Source organism: Halichoerus grypus, chromosome 10, assembly GCF_964656455.1.
Source record: "Halichoerus grypus chromosome 10, mHalGry1.hap1.1, whole genome shotgun sequence".
Taxonomy (NCBI): Eukaryota; Metazoa; Chordata; class Mammalia; order Carnivora; family Phocidae; genus Halichoerus; species Halichoerus grypus.
The window spans coordinates 116,264,050-116,282,116 of NC_135721.1; the positions used below are offsets into that span (position 1 = coordinate 116,264,050).

The 18,067-nt window shown below is 42.4% G+C and overlaps 1 protein-coding gene, 1 non-coding gene and 2 pseudogenes across 5 annotated transcripts in view; 3 read left to right on the top strand and 1 right to left on the bottom strand.

The window, feature by feature from the left end:
* PHF20 (PHD finger protein 20) overlaps positions 1 to 18,067 on the top strand; it is a 130,993-nt gene that overhangs the window by 103,367 nt on the left and 9,559 nt on the right. For 3 of the 4 annotated variants that reach the window (XM_078057146.1, XM_078057147.1, XM_078057149.1), the window contains 5 exons: positions 1,155 to 1,319; positions 2,315 to 2,493; positions 9,692 to 9,791; positions 12,945 to 13,140; positions 17,457 to 17,862. In XM_078057146.1, coding sequence (XP_077913272.1) covers positions 1,155 to 1,319; positions 2,315 to 2,493; positions 9,692 to 9,791; positions 12,945 to 13,140; positions 17,457 to 17,862 — 1,046 coding nt within the window. The remainder of the gene's footprint in view (positions 1 to 1,154; positions 1,320 to 2,314; positions 2,494 to 9,691; positions 9,792 to 12,944; positions 13,141 to 17,456; positions 17,863 to 18,067) is intronic. The other variant, XM_078057148.1, reaches the window with a different exon arrangement.
* On the bottom strand, positions 10,371 to 10,482 carry LOC118547923 (U6 spliceosomal RNA; annotated as a pseudogene).
* On the top strand, positions 13,280 to 13,469 carry LOC118547919 (U2 spliceosomal RNA). The gene has a single exon (XR_004923331.1). It is a non-coding gene; the product is annotated as a U2 spliceosomal RNA (small nuclear RNA).
* LOC118547920 (U6 spliceosomal RNA) lies at positions 16,204 to 16,312 on the top strand (annotated as a pseudogene).

Sequence of the window (18,067 nt, forward strand, 5' to 3'; positions counted from 1 at the left end):
ACAACTGAGCCACCCAGGCGCCCCTTAGGATTTTATTTTTAAGTAATCTCTACACCCAATGTGGGACTCTTATGACCCCAAGATCAATAGTCGCATGCTCCACCAACTGAGCCAGGCAGGCACCCCTTGTATACTCAACTCTTTTTATTTTTTTAAGGTTTATTTATTTATTTGAAAGAGTAAGAGCGGGGGCGGGAGGGGCAGAGGGAGAGGGACAGAGATTCTTTTTTTAAAATATTTTATTTATTTATTTGAGAGAGAGAGCATAAGTGGGGTGAGGGTTAGAGGGAGAAGCAGACTCCCCACTGAGCAGGGAGCCCGATGTGGGACTCGATCCCAGGACTCCAGGATCATGACCTGAGCTGAAGGCAGGTGCTTAATGACTGAGCCACCCAGGTGCCCAGGGACAGAGATTCTTTTTTTTTTTTTTTAAGATTTTATTTATTTATTTGACAGAGACACAGCGAGCGAGGGAACACAAGCAGGGGGAGTGGGAGAGGGAGAAGCAGGCTTTCCACAGAGCAGGGAGCCCGATGCGGGGCTTGATCCCAGGTCCCTGGGACCATGACCTGAGCTGAAGGCAGACGCTTAAAGACTGAGCCACCCAGGCGCCCCAGGGACAGAGATTCTTAAGCAGACTCCGCACTGAGTGCGAGCCCAACGTGAGGCTCAATCTCATGACCCTAAGATCACAACCTGAGCTGAAACCGAGAGTTGAATGCTTAACTGCACCACCCAGGTGCCCCTACACATAACTCTTAAACACGTATCTCTGAACCTTTTCAATAAAGGATTTACTTCTTGAAGAGTGTGTGTCTAGCTCCTACAAAGATGTTAAGAAAATAAGTGTTCCAACCTTGGGAGACCAAGGGATGCCATGTTTTATTCTTAATATATCTTTTGGCTTAGAAAAACAATCTTACCAGAAAAAAAGGGGAGAAGGGTGATATTGAGGAGGAAGCTTTTGGTTTTGAGGTTCTTGGAGGTAGCTAGAAGTTTTAATCCCTAAATCTGCCCTCCACACCGCTTTGTAGTGACTTGCTCCTCTGCCATGGAGTTGTTTGAACAGTGGGGCTGTTGGTTGGGTGGGACTGATTCTGGAATGCCCTGATGATATGTGGGGGTGCTGATTCCTTTTTGATCCTATCTTCCAGAATGCCCTTGCAGTGAGGAGATCAGTGATACCTCTCAGGAACCATCTCCACCCAAGGCATTTGCTGTCACCAGGTGTGGGTCCTCACATAAGCCTGGGGTCCATATGAGCCCACAGCTCCATGGCTCGGAATCTGGAAACCATAAAGGGAAAGTGAAAGTATCTGGTAAGGAGACTGTCGGCTGACTTGATCATTTGTATAGCATTATAGTCAGAGAAGGCTGGATTTATGTTGACACTGTGACTTACTCCCCAGGCCCTCTGCAAGTACCATCTGTTATATTTTCAAAAGAAAGAAGTACATCATATAAAACAAAGGCTATTAGCTGTGCCTTTCCTGAACTTTCCTTCTCTCCAACTTTGGTTTTAGTTGAATGCCTCTTAGGTACCTCCAGGCCATTATATCTATAACCCCCAAAATCCATTATACCCCATCCTCTTGCATACCTGCCCTTCTCATTGCTCCATTTTTTATTGATGGACTCTGCATCTAATCTGGTTGCTTGGGGAAATCTGAGTCAACCTTGAAGGTGCTTCTTTTCCAGCAATTTAGAGGGTGATTGTGAGTTTGGAAGGAGTTAATAAGTATATGGAAAGTACTTACAACAGTGGTACAAAATACGTGATCAGTAAAGGTTAGCTGTAATTATAACTAATCAGGCACCAACATCTAGTGATTCTAGTTCTGATTATCCCTGGAATCTGCCCCTTCTTCATTTCCTACTGTCGACAGAGTTTTAAAGGTGGCTCTGAATGTAGACTTGACGGTAAGTCTACATTCCAGATCCTTTCCAGATCCTGGCTGGAAGGGATGAGGTTGAGGAACATGTTTGAGTCATTAGGATGATGATCTGTGTAGTTCATGGGGAGTTGCAGCCTCTCTGCCAGTGAGCTCTGTGACCTTGAGCTGCCACTTACTTTGGGCTTCACTCTCAATAAAATGAGGAATGGAGTTCGGTTCATCAGCAGGCAGCATACGTCATTTGGGCTGTTGCCAGATGACAGGCCCAAGGGACAGATTGGAGTTCCTGTTTCCCAGCTCTGTGAAAGTTCATAGAGGAGTGGGGCTGTACCGTCACTTCCACTCTTGACATTCTAAGTTTTTGAAAATTTTATAACTATAATTTAAAATAGTGACTGTTGTTTTTCCTTTCCACTCAGAGGAGGATAATCTGAGTGAGTCCTCTTCTGAGAGCTTTCTTTGGAGCGATGAGGAATATGGTCAAGATATTGATGTGACCACCAACCCAGATGAGGAACTCGATGGGGACGACCACTATGATTTTGAAGTGGTCCGCTGCATCTGTGAGGTTCAGGAGGAAAATGACTTCATGATTCAGGTAGGTAGAGCTTCCAGGAGACAGGCATAGAGAAACACAAACTGGTCCTTGGAGGGAATTTTGAGGGACTGCAGTTTGAGTACAGCAAACATAGAATCATGTTAGAAGCCCAGCCAGATAGGCAGTATTACCAGCAGCACATTGAGCTTACTTTTTAGTTCAGCTTCCTCTGAATCTCAGGCTGGTGTAAATAGCCTATTAATAGAATGAGAGAGGACTTGAAACATCACTGAGTCTAAAAGTCTCATGCTCTGCTTGGGGCAGCTGGGACCCACAAATGGGAAGGGCCTTGCCTGTGGTCACACAGTGAGGAGTTGAACATCAGGGATCCGAATCTCTGGAGTGGCAGTTGAATCTTCCTATGGTTCCTTACTTTCTCTCTGATGTAAAATTTCTATATGGCCTTATGAAATGGAGGCCAGTTTCATAAGTTGTCTGTTTCTTGTTCTTTATTTTCCTGACATTTGTATCTGTCATCTCCATCTCTGGGATGTGCCTGTGGGGTAGGCCTCCCTGCTTGCTGGGGGAGAGCGTCACTGGCCAGCACCTGCTTGCCTCTGGCCCTTTTCTTGCTCTTAATGACAGTTCTGGTGAGGTGGCTGCTGGCTGGCTGACTCCAGAGGCTGTCATAAATACCCTGCTTGTCTAGGCAGCTGCCCGGAATGTCCAAGGCACCTGCGTTTTTCAAGTAAGTCATGGTTATATTGGTTAGGATTCTTTGGGAATTTCTTTGTTTTTCAATAGCCTTCGTGGTAACCTCTGGGAATTCAGAGTACATAAATGGTCTCAAATAGTACCTGATATTTATGACCTTTAGTAAGCCTTAGGTCAGTGGTTTTCAAACCTTTTCAACATCAGAACCCATTTTTCTAATGGATTCTTTCATAGAACCACAAAATATATCACAAGTTTAAAAGCAGTAGTTTTGAAAGTTCAAAATAGATCATCTTCACTTTTGAGTTCAGAAATGTGAATGGTGTGCTTCTTCCCATGAAGTCTGACACACAGGGTTGTGCATGACAGTTGCCAACTTGAAGCATTTCAGTGACTCGATAGTTTTTCTCTTTTTGTGAGACGTGGCCATTTCTATGGGTGACTTTTCCTAAATAGCATGCTGTGTGGTCACTGATGAATCAGAGATGGGAGGGAAAGCTTTGTTCCGAGTGTAGCACAATACTGACCTAGCCTAGCAGTACAGTTATGTGTACTGGTAGGTTGTGTTGTCTTTAAGTTTGGGACACATTTGAGTGTGCATTTTTTGTTTTAATTTTAAAACATTGTCTTATTTTTAAAAAGATACCCATTTGCAGAACCTCTGAAGCTCAGTGGACTACAATTTGGAAACTTATACAACATGGAAACTATCATTTAAGTAGAATTTTTTTTAAGTTTGGTTTTTAAAAGGGTGTTGAAGATGGTTAGTTTTTATCCTGTCTCTCTGGGCGTGTGGTCAGTTCTGGCCTTAGAAGCCTGATTTGGTCTTCATTTGTCCATAGAAATCTTTAGTGGGTGAGTAATGAAGGCCCTTCTTGGCAGGGCTGTTCCAGCTAATCAGTAGAAGAGACCCAGTTCTGATCCACTGTACTTTTCCCATTGACTTTTCTATAAGTAGCAAGGATGATGGGGTGTTCAGGGAGGTAGAGCTCGGTTTGGTATTATGTGCTCTATGAGGAAACTTAAGTTTGGAGCTGTTGAGGCCGTACCGGCTGTAACAGGAGAGTCAGGAACTGACTTTCATCTCCAGCTTCCCAGCTCTGCATGGCCTTCCCCTAGCTTAGCTCAGCTCAACGCTTGTGGCTTCCTGTGGTATTGTGGTGATGATGAGCTCACTTCAGAACACTTCGTGTTTTGCTGTAGAAGACTTTTCTCTACTGTCCACTTGCTGTCCAGCTGGCTTTGTGGTATAGAGGGACAGTTTTTTACTTTCCCTGTCATTATGAGCAATGTACCTTTTCCACTCAGTAACTTTAGCAAAAGGCATACATTTGGAGGGAGCTCTGGAACAAGTGAAATTTAAACTTTCTAAATGTATTCATCATCTAGTTTTAAATGTATTCATCATCTAGGAAGATCCAATGATTATTTTTTAAATAAATTTTTTTACTTACATTGGTAATTTGCACTACCCTAGAATACATTTAGAGTTTGTTTCCTAGAAGGTGCATATATTACTTTAGAGGAGTAATTTTCTCTGATCATTTTCATTATTTGATTGGTATTAACATTACTCAAGTAAATTATTATTTGATTTTATTTACCAGTGCTAATAATTTAAATCACTGGGAGGTTAAAATCTTACTTAATAATCATGAATATTTGAGAAATCTGGGTGCCACATAAAAATGAACCTCAGGAAATCCATTTGATATTTAAATTATTTTAATTTTCTAGGGCAGGTTTGGGCAAACTTTTTCTTAAAGGACTAGGTGATAAATATTGTAGGCTTTGAGGGCCATGTGTTCTTTATTGCAGCTATTCAGCTTAGCCCCAATCAGCCATAGGCATTATGTAATAAATGAGCATGGATGTGTTCATATGATACTTTACTTATAAAAACAGGACTTGAACTGAATTTAGCCTCTTGGCTGTAGTTTGCTTTAGACTAACAAATACGTATTAGGTGCCAAACCCAGTAAAAGTTGTGTAACAGTTTTTTTTTTTTTTTTTAAGATTTTATTTATTTATTTGAGAGAGAGAGAATGAGAGAGAGTGCAGGAGAAGGAGTAGGGTCAGAGGGAGAAGCAGACTCCCCACTGAGCAGGGAGCCTGATGTGGAACTTGATCCTGGGACTCCAGGATCATGACCTGAGCCGAAGGCAGTTGCTTAACCAACTGAGCCACCCAGGCGCCCCTGTGGAGCAGTTTTAACCGGAAGTCCATTTTAAAAGCTTTGTTTGTTTTAAAATTTGTATTGTTTGTTTGTTGCTAGCTAGAGCATTCATGTAGTTCAAAGTCCAAAAAGTATACCTAGATATAGAGAAAAAAATCTGACCCCACCTCCCCTTCATGGGAACCACCCTTTATCAGCTTCTTGTGTAGCATTCTGGAAACACTCTTTGGCTAACAAATACATTCTCTTACTCCCCCCTGCCCTTTTTTATTTCGTGGTAAAAACATAAAATTTTACCATTTTTAAGTGTGTGTGGCATTAGATAAGTACATTTATATTGCTGTGCAACCATCTTTTTTTTTTAACACAATGTTACTTTATATGTAGTATTTTCAATATCTTTTCTCATTTAACAATAGATAAGTTCAAGCCCATTTCATTTTCAAACATAAACAAGCTTTGGGCACCTGGGTGGCTCAGTTGTTAAGCGTCTGCCTTCGGCTCAGATCATGATGCCAGGGTCCTGGGATCAAGCCCCGCATCCGGCTCACTGCTCAGCCAGGAGCCTGCTTCTCCCTCTCCCACTCCTCCGCTTGTGTTCCCTCTCTAGCTGTCTCTCTCCCTGTCAAATAAATAAATAAAATCTTTAAAAAAAAATAAAAATAAAAATAAAAAAGCTTCTTTATTCTTTTTAATGGCTGCATAATGGATGGATCATAATTTATTTAACCCCTTCCCATGTTGATGACATTTAGATTGTTTCTAACTTTAACAATAATGTAATGAATAATTTTGTGTAAGTACACCTGTTGGGCCAAGTTTTGGAAGTAGAATTCCTGGGCCACAGGTTATGTGCATTTATAATTTTGATAAATATTTTTGTCATAGCAATATTATATAAACTTGCCCTGGAGCCTGTACCAGTGAACAGTCTTAGGAGCACCCTTTTCAGTATAGGATATTATCAAACTTTATCTTTGCTTTGCTCTTCAGATAAGTGAGAAAAAGGGGTGCCTGGGTAGCTCAGTCCATTGAGTGTCTGACTCTTGATTTCAGCTCAGTTCATGATCTCAGGGTCGTGAGATTGAGCCCCTGGTCAGGCTCCACGCTCAGCACGGAGTCTGCTTGAGATTTTCTCACTCTCCCTCTCCTTCTGCTCCTCCCCCTGCTGGCATGCATGTTCTCTCTCTCTCTCTCTCAAATAAAAAAAATCTTAAAAAAAAAGCTAAGTGAAAAAATAGTCTATTGGTATAGCCATTTTGTAATTTTTTAAAAAAGGTATTTATTTATTTGAGAGAGAGCAAGAATGAGCATGAATGGGGGGAGGGACACAGGGAGAAGGAGTAGCAGACTCCCGGCTGAGAGGGGAGCCCGACGCGGGGCTCGATCCCAGGACCCTGGTGAAGGCAGATGCTTAACCGACTGAGCCACCCCGGCGCCCCTGTAATTTATTTTTAAATAAATCTTTAAAAAATTTCATACTTGTAGCATTTGGAAAATGCAGACAATCACAAAGAAGAAAACAATTACCCAGATTATTTTTACCCAGAGATAAGCACTGTTAATATTCTAGAATACACATACACATGTATATATAAATGAAAATTATGCTCTGTAAATAATTTTTCATGAGAATAACACTTCTAGGATAAAAGCATATGTTTATTATCAAAACTTCAGGCAGTACATAAATGTATAAAGAATTACTTGGTATTTATATGTAATCCCCAAACCTAGAAATACTAATGTGTATGCATATTATTAGTGGTTGATTTCACAGTAATTATATTAATTCAAGTAACTATTCATTAATTCTTTTAGTGGGTGATTTGAACATCTTTTTAAGAATTAGATATTTTCCTTTGACCTGTGTGTTCATGTGCTTTATCCATTTTTCTATTGGATGGTTGGTCATTTTCCTACTCATTTGTAGAGGCTTTTTTAGACCTTGTTTTGTATTGGCTGCAAGGACAGTTACAACTACTTGTACCCACTTTGTCATCTGTCTTTTGACTTTCAGATTTTTTGTTTGTTTTTATGAGTCAACTATATCAAACTTTTCTTTAATGAATTCTGAAATTTGGGTAACAGTTGCTTCCTTAATGGAAGTTAGTAAAAGTTTATAGAAAAATTTGTAACAGAATTCTGTCATGGTTGATTCTGGTACCTTTGAAGTTTCACTTATTCTTCTTAAAGCGATGTAAATATTTGATCCACCTGGAATTTATCCTGGTATAAGGTGTGAGGGCCATGGCTACCCAGTTGTCCCAACACCATGCCCCATTACCAAAATGTCACCTTTGTTTATTTTATTTCCGTATGTATTTGGATCGCTTTTTGGATTCTCCTTTTCCATCTATTTGCTTATACAATTCTATTTTAATTATTTTACCTTTATAATATTTTTAAAATATCTTATAGGGCTAGTACCCCCTTTTGTTCTTTTTTACAAATTTCCTGGCTATTAATTTTAGGATCAGCTTATCCAGTTCTACAGCTATTAATTTATTATTTATTTGGTACTACATTATTTTTATAAATTTACCTAAGGAGAAAGGACTTCCTTATGATTAAGACTGTTGCTATCCAGGAATAAGATATTCCTTACCATTGGCTTAAGTCTTTGTGTCCTTTAAATACTATTTTAAAATTTTCTTCACAGAGATCTTGCATGTTTTATTCTTAGATATTCTTGGGTATCTTAGATATTCTATTCTTAGATAGTCTTAGGTTTATTCTTAGATATTTTATGTTTTCAGTTATTATTCATGTCCATTTCTAAATTTAAACTTTTAAAAATGAATAATGTTTTTTAGCCAAACCCATACGAAAAAAGTTATTTTGAAGTTTTCAACTTAGCTGTATTTGATTGAATTTTAGTGAATCCCAGTTCTCAAGAAGTTTCAAAAGTTATTGGTGAGACAGACTTTCATTCTTAATTCTGTTTTTCTGCAACTAACTCTTTGTTATTGTGCAGCTTTTACTTTCCCCCTGAGCCTTAGTTTCTTCATCTGTAAATTAAAGAATCTGGATCGGATCTTAGCTAAAGTCTGTCTTCCAGCTTTGCCTCTGTTGATTCTGATGCGGTTAGCTTCCTAGAGGATTCATATCTGCCCAGGAAAGCCCTCTTGATGCTAGGGCCTGTCTGACTCCAGACAGCCGAGGACTGCCTGAGCTTTGGACCTTAGTCCCTTGTGGCCAGGCTGGTGGCCCACCCTCAAAGGCCATGCTGGGAAGGAGGCTCATTGTCCACCCTCCAGAGTATCCATCTGGTTGCATAGTTAAAGGCTTAGGGTCCTGGTTTGAGATTCCATGAAGTGTCCTAGTATCTCATTTGGCATCATTTTTTCTTTCCATTCTCTCCAGACCCTTAGCCCTCAGGCTTACTATCCTCAGGCCATCCACACAACTTCTGTGCTGCCCTCACTGTCTCCTCCTTTCTTTCCCTCTCTGCCTCCTGTCCCTCCTTCTCCCCATTCTCCCTCTACCCCCTTATCCAAGTAAGGCAGTGGAGCCTCAGGGTGAAAGAACTACTAGCTTTACCATTACACAGGCCTGTGTTCTGATCCACTGTTGCCTCTCTTCAGCTGTGTGACCTTTGGTAAGATTTAGAGAGAATAAACTCCAAGTGCTAGCATGTGATTATTCCAGGAGGTATCAAAGTAAATCAGGTTGCCCAGTTGTAGTAGTAATAGGTGCATGAAGGCTGTGTGCTGAGCTCTTTGATGGACGTTTTTATATGTGACCGTGATTGCTCACAAACAGCCCCCGTGGTCAGTAGGAAGAGTACCCCATTTTGCAAGTGGGGAAGACTGAAGCCCAGGGAGGAGGAGTGACCTGTGCACGGTCACACAGCTAATGAATGTCTGAGCTAGAATTCAGACTCAGGTTTTAGTCATTCCAGGTTAATCTTCCTCTAAGGACTTGAACATTTTTCTCTCTGTTCTCATAAAGTGATCAGAAAAGTTAAAGCCTCTAGAAACGGGAGTGAAAATAGTCATTTTTCTGAGATCAGCACTGTTTTATAGATCTAAATGGTCTTCATCTGTGCTGTCCGGTGCAATTGCCACTAGCTTCATGTGGCTTTTGAGCACTTAAGATGTGGCTAATAGGACTAAGGAGCTGAATTTTAACTTAATTTGTTAATTTAAATGTAAAGAGCCACAGGTGGCTGGCTGGTGGCCGCCTTCGTGGCCAGCACACTTGTAGATGAGGGGTTGCAGCTCAGCTCCTGAGCAGGTCATTTGGGAGTACTCTCCCTCCCCTTTCCTTCTCCCTCCCACTGCCCCTGCCCCCCACAGTGGGTCTTGCTTCTGGATGGAGGATACCTTCTGAGTTTAATTTTTATTGCTTCTCTAATTCTAACAGTGTGAAGAGTGCCAGTGCTGGCAGCATGGGGTCTGCATGGGATTACTGGAAGAGAATGTGCCTGAGAAATACACCTGTTATGTTTGCCAAGACCCTCCAGGTAGAGATTTCTGGAGTCAGGGATATTAACAATATGTCACCTTTTCCACAGCTGGCCATGAAGCAGCCTCGCTGTCTGTGGTCTTGAGACTTATTTCTTTGACATTGGCTAGACTGACTCTTCCTTGTCCCTGTTGCTAGCTCACCTGGTAGACTGCTGTCCTGAACTTAGCAGTGAGAGAGCATGTGGGAAGCCTGTGGAAAGCCTGGCCTTGAGCTAGAATTACTTTTTTTTTTTTTTAAAGATTTTATTTATTTGACAGAGAGAACACAGCGAGAGAGGGAACACAAGCAGGGGGAGTGGGAGAGGGAGAAGCAGACTTCCCGCTGAGCAGGGAGCCCGATGCGGGGCTCGATCCCAGGACCCTGGGATCATGACCTGAGCTGAAGGCAGACGCTTAACGACTGAGCCACCCAGGCGCCCCTAGAATTACTTTTTTATTGTAGTAAAAATCATGTAATATGAGATCTACCCTCTTAACCAATTTTTAAGTGTACAGTACAGTATTGTTTATAAACTATAAACACAATGTTGTACAGCAGATCTCTAGAACTTTTTCATCTTGCATGACTGAAACTATAAAAACTGGAATGCTTTACAGATTTGCATGTCATCCTTTCCTTGCTTAGGGGCCATGCCAGTCTTCTCTGTACTGAGCTGGTTTTAGAATATGTGCTGCTGGAGCAAGCACCTTTTCCTTTTATTGAGGGTTCATGAAGATGTGGGCTCTGTCTTTGGCTTTTTGGGGCTGTTGAAGGGTTAGGAACCTGCCTCTGCTCCCTCTGGTGGCACCTGCCCTCCATTGCATCATTGCTACCTGGAAGAGAGATAAGCCCTTGAGGGGAAGGGGAAAGGTGTAGTTGATAGGGCTTGATTGCTACCCAAACCAGCGAATTAATTCCTTAACAGGATCATTTAGTTTCATTGTTCCATGGCTGGCTCGGCTGGCCTGTGGCTCTTGGATTCCCTTTTCCAGAAGTCTTATATATCTCTGGTTCTTGTCTTGGTGTCAATGGGATGGTGATATCTTTTCCCTTCACCACCTGTAAGGTTTCTCCCCTTGGCTCCAGTTCCATGATCCCAAGGTTAGGCAAGGCTAGACAATGCTGAAGTGCCTCCACTTCTGTTGATTCTTTTTGTCCTATGAGGTAGGCCTGGCGGGAGCTCTTATTCCCGTTTTTGCTTATGAGGAAGAAATTGATGCCTGGGGACATGAATGACTTTCCCAATCTCGTAAAGCAAATTGGAATTAGAACTGACTTGTGGGGTCAGATCTTGATTTTGCTGGTTGTGTAGGGAGGGGCTAGTCACCGTAGTTTGTGTTTTAGAAGTGTGTCCCCTTGGGACCTGATGACCTCTGTTGTGACACTGTATCTCCTTGTGCTAGATTAGTTCATAGATGGAGAGGAATCTGCCTGTTTGTCCCTTTATCCCCAGGAAAGAATATGGTCAGAAGATTAGTCTATGAATCATAGAATATTATTAATGGGCGGGATCTGAGAGACCACTTAGTTCAGCCCTGACATTTGATAGGTGAGCAAATATAGGCCTAGAAGGGACATGACGGGGCTAAGACCAGTCAGCAAGTTAGTGCCAGATAGGAGATGAGAATCATGGTCTTTGACCTTCGTTTCGTAAAACAAGTGGCACTGCTCTGAATCCTCCTGCTCAGGCCCCTTGTGCAGCAGCTGCCTCTGAGACGCTGCACATAATCCCTAGGGCTCCTTAGCGCCCCTTCAGAATCCCCTTTGTCCACTTTACTATCTCTCACTCCTCCCCTCCCTCCACTCTTCCCTTTTTACAGATCATGCACGCCATCTTCATCGACTCCTCTGCACTTGCTGAACTTTTACAACTCTAATTGCCAGCGCTGTAAATAGACTCCTCCTTGAATCGAGTGCTCCATGTCTTTTACATTTATATTTATAGCCTGTGTTTGACTCTGCAGTGTCTTAGACTGGAAGTTTAACCTAACAGATTTATTCTTTAAAGGTTAAAGAGGTTTTTTACAGAATCGAGGTATATCCCTACCATGTGTTTTAGTAAAGCCAGAAAGAGCCGAAGGACCTTGATAGGGATTATATGGGTCATTTCAGGGTTTTTATAGATATTGGGAAGTAAACGCTTGTCTGGTTGAAAATTGTTCCTTGGGCGTTTGGAGCAGGAAATACTGCCGAGTCACATGTAGTTGTTTTCAGTTCTTCCTAAGGATCCCTGTAATGAGCAAGACCACTGAAACCATCCAATTTATCTGTCATTATACTAGATGAGAAATGGAGGTTCAGAGAAGGGAGGGTGCCTGACTGTTTATATTTAGTAAGGTGGTAGGTGACAGTTGGAAGGGCGACTTGGAGCTTCTTTCCACTTGATAAATCCATTCAAGATGTCTTTTGCCATATGCTGGGGATACAATCATGAACAAGATGGTTCCTATTATTCTTGCTCTTAGTGGAGTCAGGGCCAGAAACAGATGTCAAAATAAGTCAAATAAGCAAGAAGATGTTAGATAGGGATGAATGCTTTGGCGGGGGAGGTTAGCAACCAGATAGGGAAGGAGTTAGGAGGCATTGAAGAGGCTTTCTTATTTTGAAGGTAACAAAAGGCCCATCTGAGGAATTGGAAAGGTGCCAGTCCTTCAGGGGCCTTGGAAAATAATGCTCCAGACAGAGAGGATGCTAGAGCAGAGATCCTAAGACCAAAAAGATGGATGTGTTCCAGAAACTGAAAGGAGGCCACTGTAAGGGCTGTAAGGGTGGGGCAAGGAGGGCAAGAAGGACTGGGTGCAGTTGGCTCATTAGGCCAGTGTTAGGGCTTTGGCTTTTTTTTTTTTTTCTGTATGCAGTAGGAAGTCATTGAAGGTTTTAAACAGGAGATGTAATGATGTGATTTAAATTTAGAGAGATACCTAGGTTCCCACTCCACCTCTGGCCTGTGCTGGGAGATCAGGAAATTTACATGTCTTACTTCCTTATTCCCAATCCCTAGAAGGGAGCCCAGGATATAGTAGGTGCCAAGTAAATGTTTATTGGATGAATAAATAAAATGAACACACCAATCCATCCTTCCAGTAATTTATGTGATAACTGTGCAATGATACAATGGTCTGGGTTTCCTTCAGGCCGAGTATTAACTCTCTCATTGTCACTGCTTTAGGTCAGAGGCCTGGCTTCAAGTACTGGTATGACAAGGAGTGGTTGAGCAGGGGACATATGCATGGCCTGGCCTTTTTAGAAGAGAACTACTCCCACCAGAATGCCAAGAAGATCGTGGCCACCCACCAGCTTCTTGGAGATGTGCAGAGAGTGATCGAGGTTCTCCATGGCCTGCAGCTCAAGATGAGCATCTTGCAGTAAGTGTGGCACATGTAGCTTTGGGGATGAGTCTGATTTGAGATGGTTTGGGCGGGCGGGGGCGGGGGGGGAGGCAGGATAAATTTGAAATTGGAAAGCCACAACATCAGTGATAAGACCATTGAGTTTGAGACCTTTACCACATCTCAGCCTTTTGGCTAAGGTCAAGTGTAGTGTCTGTTCTTAGCAGTTTAATATCTGATATGTCCTCTATCCAAGGACAATATATTAAATGGATTTTGGAACTAGGAGATGGAATAGGAGCTTGCTCTGACCACTCCACGCATTGACCTGGTATTGCAGTACTTCCAGGAATGGTGCACCCCCTCGGGGGGGGGGGGGAGAGGGGAATATGTCAGTTACACAATAAACATTCTTTTTTAAAAAAACAACCCTATTCAGGTAGAATTTATATATAATTAAGTTTGCTCATTTTACAGGTTCATTGAGTATTGACAGATGTATTCACCCTTGCAACCGCCACCATAATCAAAATATGGTGTATGTTTTTATAGTTTAGTTTGTTTACTGTTTTGGTATACAGTTCTGAATTGTTTTTATTGTGGTAAAATATGCGCAATATAAAATTTATGTTTTATAAATTTATGAACAGTCTTAACTTTTTATTTTTTATTTTATTTTATTATTTTTTTAAGATTTTATTTATTTATTTGACAGAGAGATAGAGAGTACAAGTAGGCAGAGTGGCAGGCAGAGGGAAAGGGAGAAGCAGGCTCTCTGCTGAGCAGGGAGCCAGACATGGGGCTCGATCCCAGGACCGTGGGATCATGACCTGAGCTGAAGGCAGACGCTTCACTGACTGAGACACTCAGGCACCTCCCCTTAACTGTTTTTAATACATAGTTCAGTAGTGTTAAGTACATTCACCTTGTTGAAACCAATCTCTATAACTCTTCATCTTGCAAAATTGCAACTCTGTATCTGTTAAACAACTTCTCTCCACTTTGCCTCTTCCCCGCCCCTGGCCACCATCATTCTACGTGTTTCTGTGAATCTGACTACTCTAGATACCTCATATAAATGGGATCCCACAGTATTTGTCTTTTTTGTGACTAGCTCATTTCACTTAGCACGGTGTCTTCAAAAGTTCATCTGTATTACAGTCTGTATCAGAATTTCCTTCCTTTTTAAAGGCTGAATAATATTCCATTGTAGGTAATGTTGGATTTTGTTTATCCATTCATCCTTAACACCCTTGACCGGTAAACAAAGTAAAATTGAAAACTGCTGGAAGAGATAATATTGGCAGGCCCGCTCTCTAGCATAGTGGTTGCTCAGTAAGTCTTTTCTCTTCGTGGTTTGCTCATGCAAAGTTTTAGGTGTTCTGGAACTGGACTTCTGGCTTTTAGTGGCTAGAAGTTTGAGGAGTGAAATTGAGTGTGAATTCCCCTTCTGTGGTTGCATTCTGTGTGTCAGATGACCCACTTTCATATAAGCTCTGAGAAAGACATGTAGCTCTTATTGGGGTCTCGGCTTTAATAACCAGACGGCGTTTCTTTCTTCTTACTGAAATGCCACTGCTCCTGGCCTTATCCTATATTTTGGAACCTTGTCCCTTCTGAATTCCCATTTAGATCCTTCATCTTTATAGCAGTGACTTTGTACTGGAATTAAACCTGACTTCTAGCAATTCAGAAGAGGGCATAGGGAGATCTTGTTCATCATTATATGTGGAGAAGAGACCCTGGGCAGAGGGAGTGTAGTCCCAGTATGTCTGTGTACACATGGATAGTCTCTGCTATCACAAACTCTGGGGCCTCATTCTCAGAAATACTGTTCCTAAGTGGCCTGGCGGATTTATTTTCAAAGGCAAATAATAAACCTGGGAGTAACCTCAGAGCATCTGTTGTCATTTAAAAAGTAGCATGCATGTCTGTACCTTCCTTCTTCATGATTGACAGGGTGTACAAAAAAGGCCAGGGAGGGTTTTTTTGTGTGTGTGTGGAGTAGTAGCTGGGGCTTCAGGTCTTACCTGGAAGGGCAAAAATTCTAGGAAGGGGGAAGCAAAGACATGATTTTCATGCAAGAGAAGGTCCATACTCTGGCTTACACGCTCCAGTTAACAGATTTCAGACTGCAGTAAACCTGAACGTTAATGATGACTCTCATTTCCCCTGATGCAGTTATGATTTCAGAGGTGTGTCTGACATCTTGGATTCCTGGGACAGGCTGTGATACCCTGCTGGCACTGGTCCAGGGACCTAGGCTCCCTTGATACTCATTTCCTGTCCTTTTCCAGTGAATAGGAGGGGTTTTGGTGATTGTTGGAGGTAGAGCTGAGAAAGGATACTTGTAGCCCCTTGGGAGCATAATTTTAGGTTCTGTAGGATCACTCCATGCTTTCATATGTATGGCCTATTCCATTTGTGCAGGAATTCAGTCAAGTGTGTGTAGAGGGGTACCCATATATGGGAGTTGCTGGTGAGTTAAGCTGTGCTTTCCTGCTGATCTGGTTTCAGTGTTTTTCAGCTGGGGGCTGGGAAGGTACTGTTGACAATATCGTGGGATGATTCTTTATCCCAATCATGTGTGATTGTTCCAAGCATTATAGGATGTTAGGCATCCCTGGATTCAGTGAACTAAATGCCAGTAGTACCTGTCAGTCATTGTGGCAGTTAGAAAGGTCATGCAACACATTTCTGCCCATCTCTGAACCAAATGTGAGTAGCACCTGTCTGTTTATTTCCAAACGCCCCCTAGAGGGCACTGCCCTCCCAGCTAGGATCTCTGGTAACGATGGGCCATACTTGAGAAGCCCACTGTTTTTTTTTTCCTTCCCTCCCTCTCTTTTTTCCTTCTTTTCATTTGATGATCAAAGGTAGTAGTGGAAGTTCTGGGTAGTAAAGAAGAGTTAAAAGGTGAAGTTTATCTAGAGTAGTGGCTTTTAAACTTAATAAAATTTTTATTCCACAGTAAGAAATATGTTTTATATTTCTCACATATATAAAACTGAAACTAAAATTTCACAGAACACCTACTGTTACTTAGAATGGTACATTATGATATTTTCTATTCTGTTTTCCTTTTTCTATAGTTGATTATGCTGCTCGCTTCGACAGCACTTAGACTAAAATTGGAACGATGCAGAGAAGGTTAGCATGGGTCTTGCGCAAGGATGACACGCAAATTTGTGGAGCCTTACAATTGATTATTATCCAGTAGATTAATTTAATGATCCTCCGTTGGGTCAAAACTCAAACAGGGAATGATTCTGGGAGACTACTAACACAGAGTTTTATGTGCACATATGTACAGGCAGAGCTTTCAACAGATTCTCAAAGGAAAGGAGTCTGTGGCTCAAAAAAGGATTAGAATCCCTGTTCTTTAATAACAAAGTTTTCTCCTTGGAATGGTGAGAGTAAAAGATTTTAGAAGAATTTTTTAAAAACTATTAATGGCTTATATGTAGATGATTTTGATTCCTGCCCCCTCGACCCATTGTCACTGCATTTTTTTTTTTTAAGATTTTATTTATTTATTCATAAGAGACAGAGAGAGAGAGAGAGAGAGGCAGAGGGAGAAGCAGGCTCCCCGCCGAGCAGGGAGCCCGATGCGGGACTTGATCCCAGGACCCTGGGATCATGACCTGAGCCGAAGGCAGACGCTTAACCATTTGAGCCACCCAGGCACCCTGTCACTGCATTTTTTTAAAGATTTTATTCATTAGAGAGAGAGAGAGAACGAGAGGGGGGAGGGGCAGAGGGAGAGGGACAAGCAGACTCGATGCTGGACTCGGGGATCATGACCTGAGCCAAAATCAGACACTTAACCGACTGAGCCATCCAGGTGCCCCCATCATTGCATTTTGTAACTGAAAGCTATTGCATGCCAGGATTATCATGCCTGCTTATTAGGTTATTTTTAGTAACTCACATTTGAAGAGTACTTTGCTGCCAACAAAGTACTTTATTTGAATTAATTCACTTAATCTTTATCAAACTCTTTGGCTAATGGCAGACAGATGGTTAGCCCAGTTTTGCAGAGGAGGGAATGGGAATGAGTCTGGCTGAGTGACTCATTATAGCTGTTCTACTAATCAGTGGCTGAATTGAAATGCAGTCAGGTCTTCTGACCCCAAGCCCAGTCTCACTCACCATGAGTGTTCACAGTGGGAGCTTGCCTACAGGTGGGCTCCTCAGAGACCATGGATTTATGTTCCCTTTTGCTTGGTAAATGGTGGCTGGTAGCCAGATGGCCCAAGTGGGGAGTTCCTCTTCCTTTTGGGAGAGTGGGAATTGAGACACCAGTGGTCCCAGTTACTCCAAAGCCCTTTGTACGTTTGCCCTCCCGACAGAAGCAGGGAGCATCCTGATCTGCAGCTCTGGTGTCAGCCTTGGAAACAGCACTCAGGAGAGGGCAGATCTCATTCGAAACACATCCATGTCACTGAAGCCAAGAGCAAAGAGGAAGTCCCAAGCTATAGAACTTTGAACGGGGCGGTGGAGAAGCCCTTGCCCCTGCCCCTACCCCGGTCTGTGGAGGAGTCCTATATCACCAGCGAGCACTGCTATCAGAAGCCCCGCGCCTATTACCCTGCTGTGGAGCAGAAGCTGGTGGTGGAGACCCGGGGCTCTGCCCTTGACGACGCGGTCAACCCCCTCCATGAGAACGGTGATGGTTCTCTCTCTCCACGTCTGGGCTGGCCTCTAGACCAAGACAGGAGTAGGGGGGACAGTGGCTCCAAATCCAGCTCCCTAAAGGTATGTAGCTCACTTGTCCTTGTTCTTCACTTAGTGTTTGAGTGCTTGGGCTCTCCCTGTAGGGTTCTGTGGAAGACGTTTATTATAAAGTTGTACTTACTGTAAAATTGTATTTAAATGTGCTTATCATAGGTGTTTTTTGGTGGGTTAAAATGGGTGCAAAGTCAGGAGAGCCCGATGAAACCAGAGATCCTGGTTACAGGAA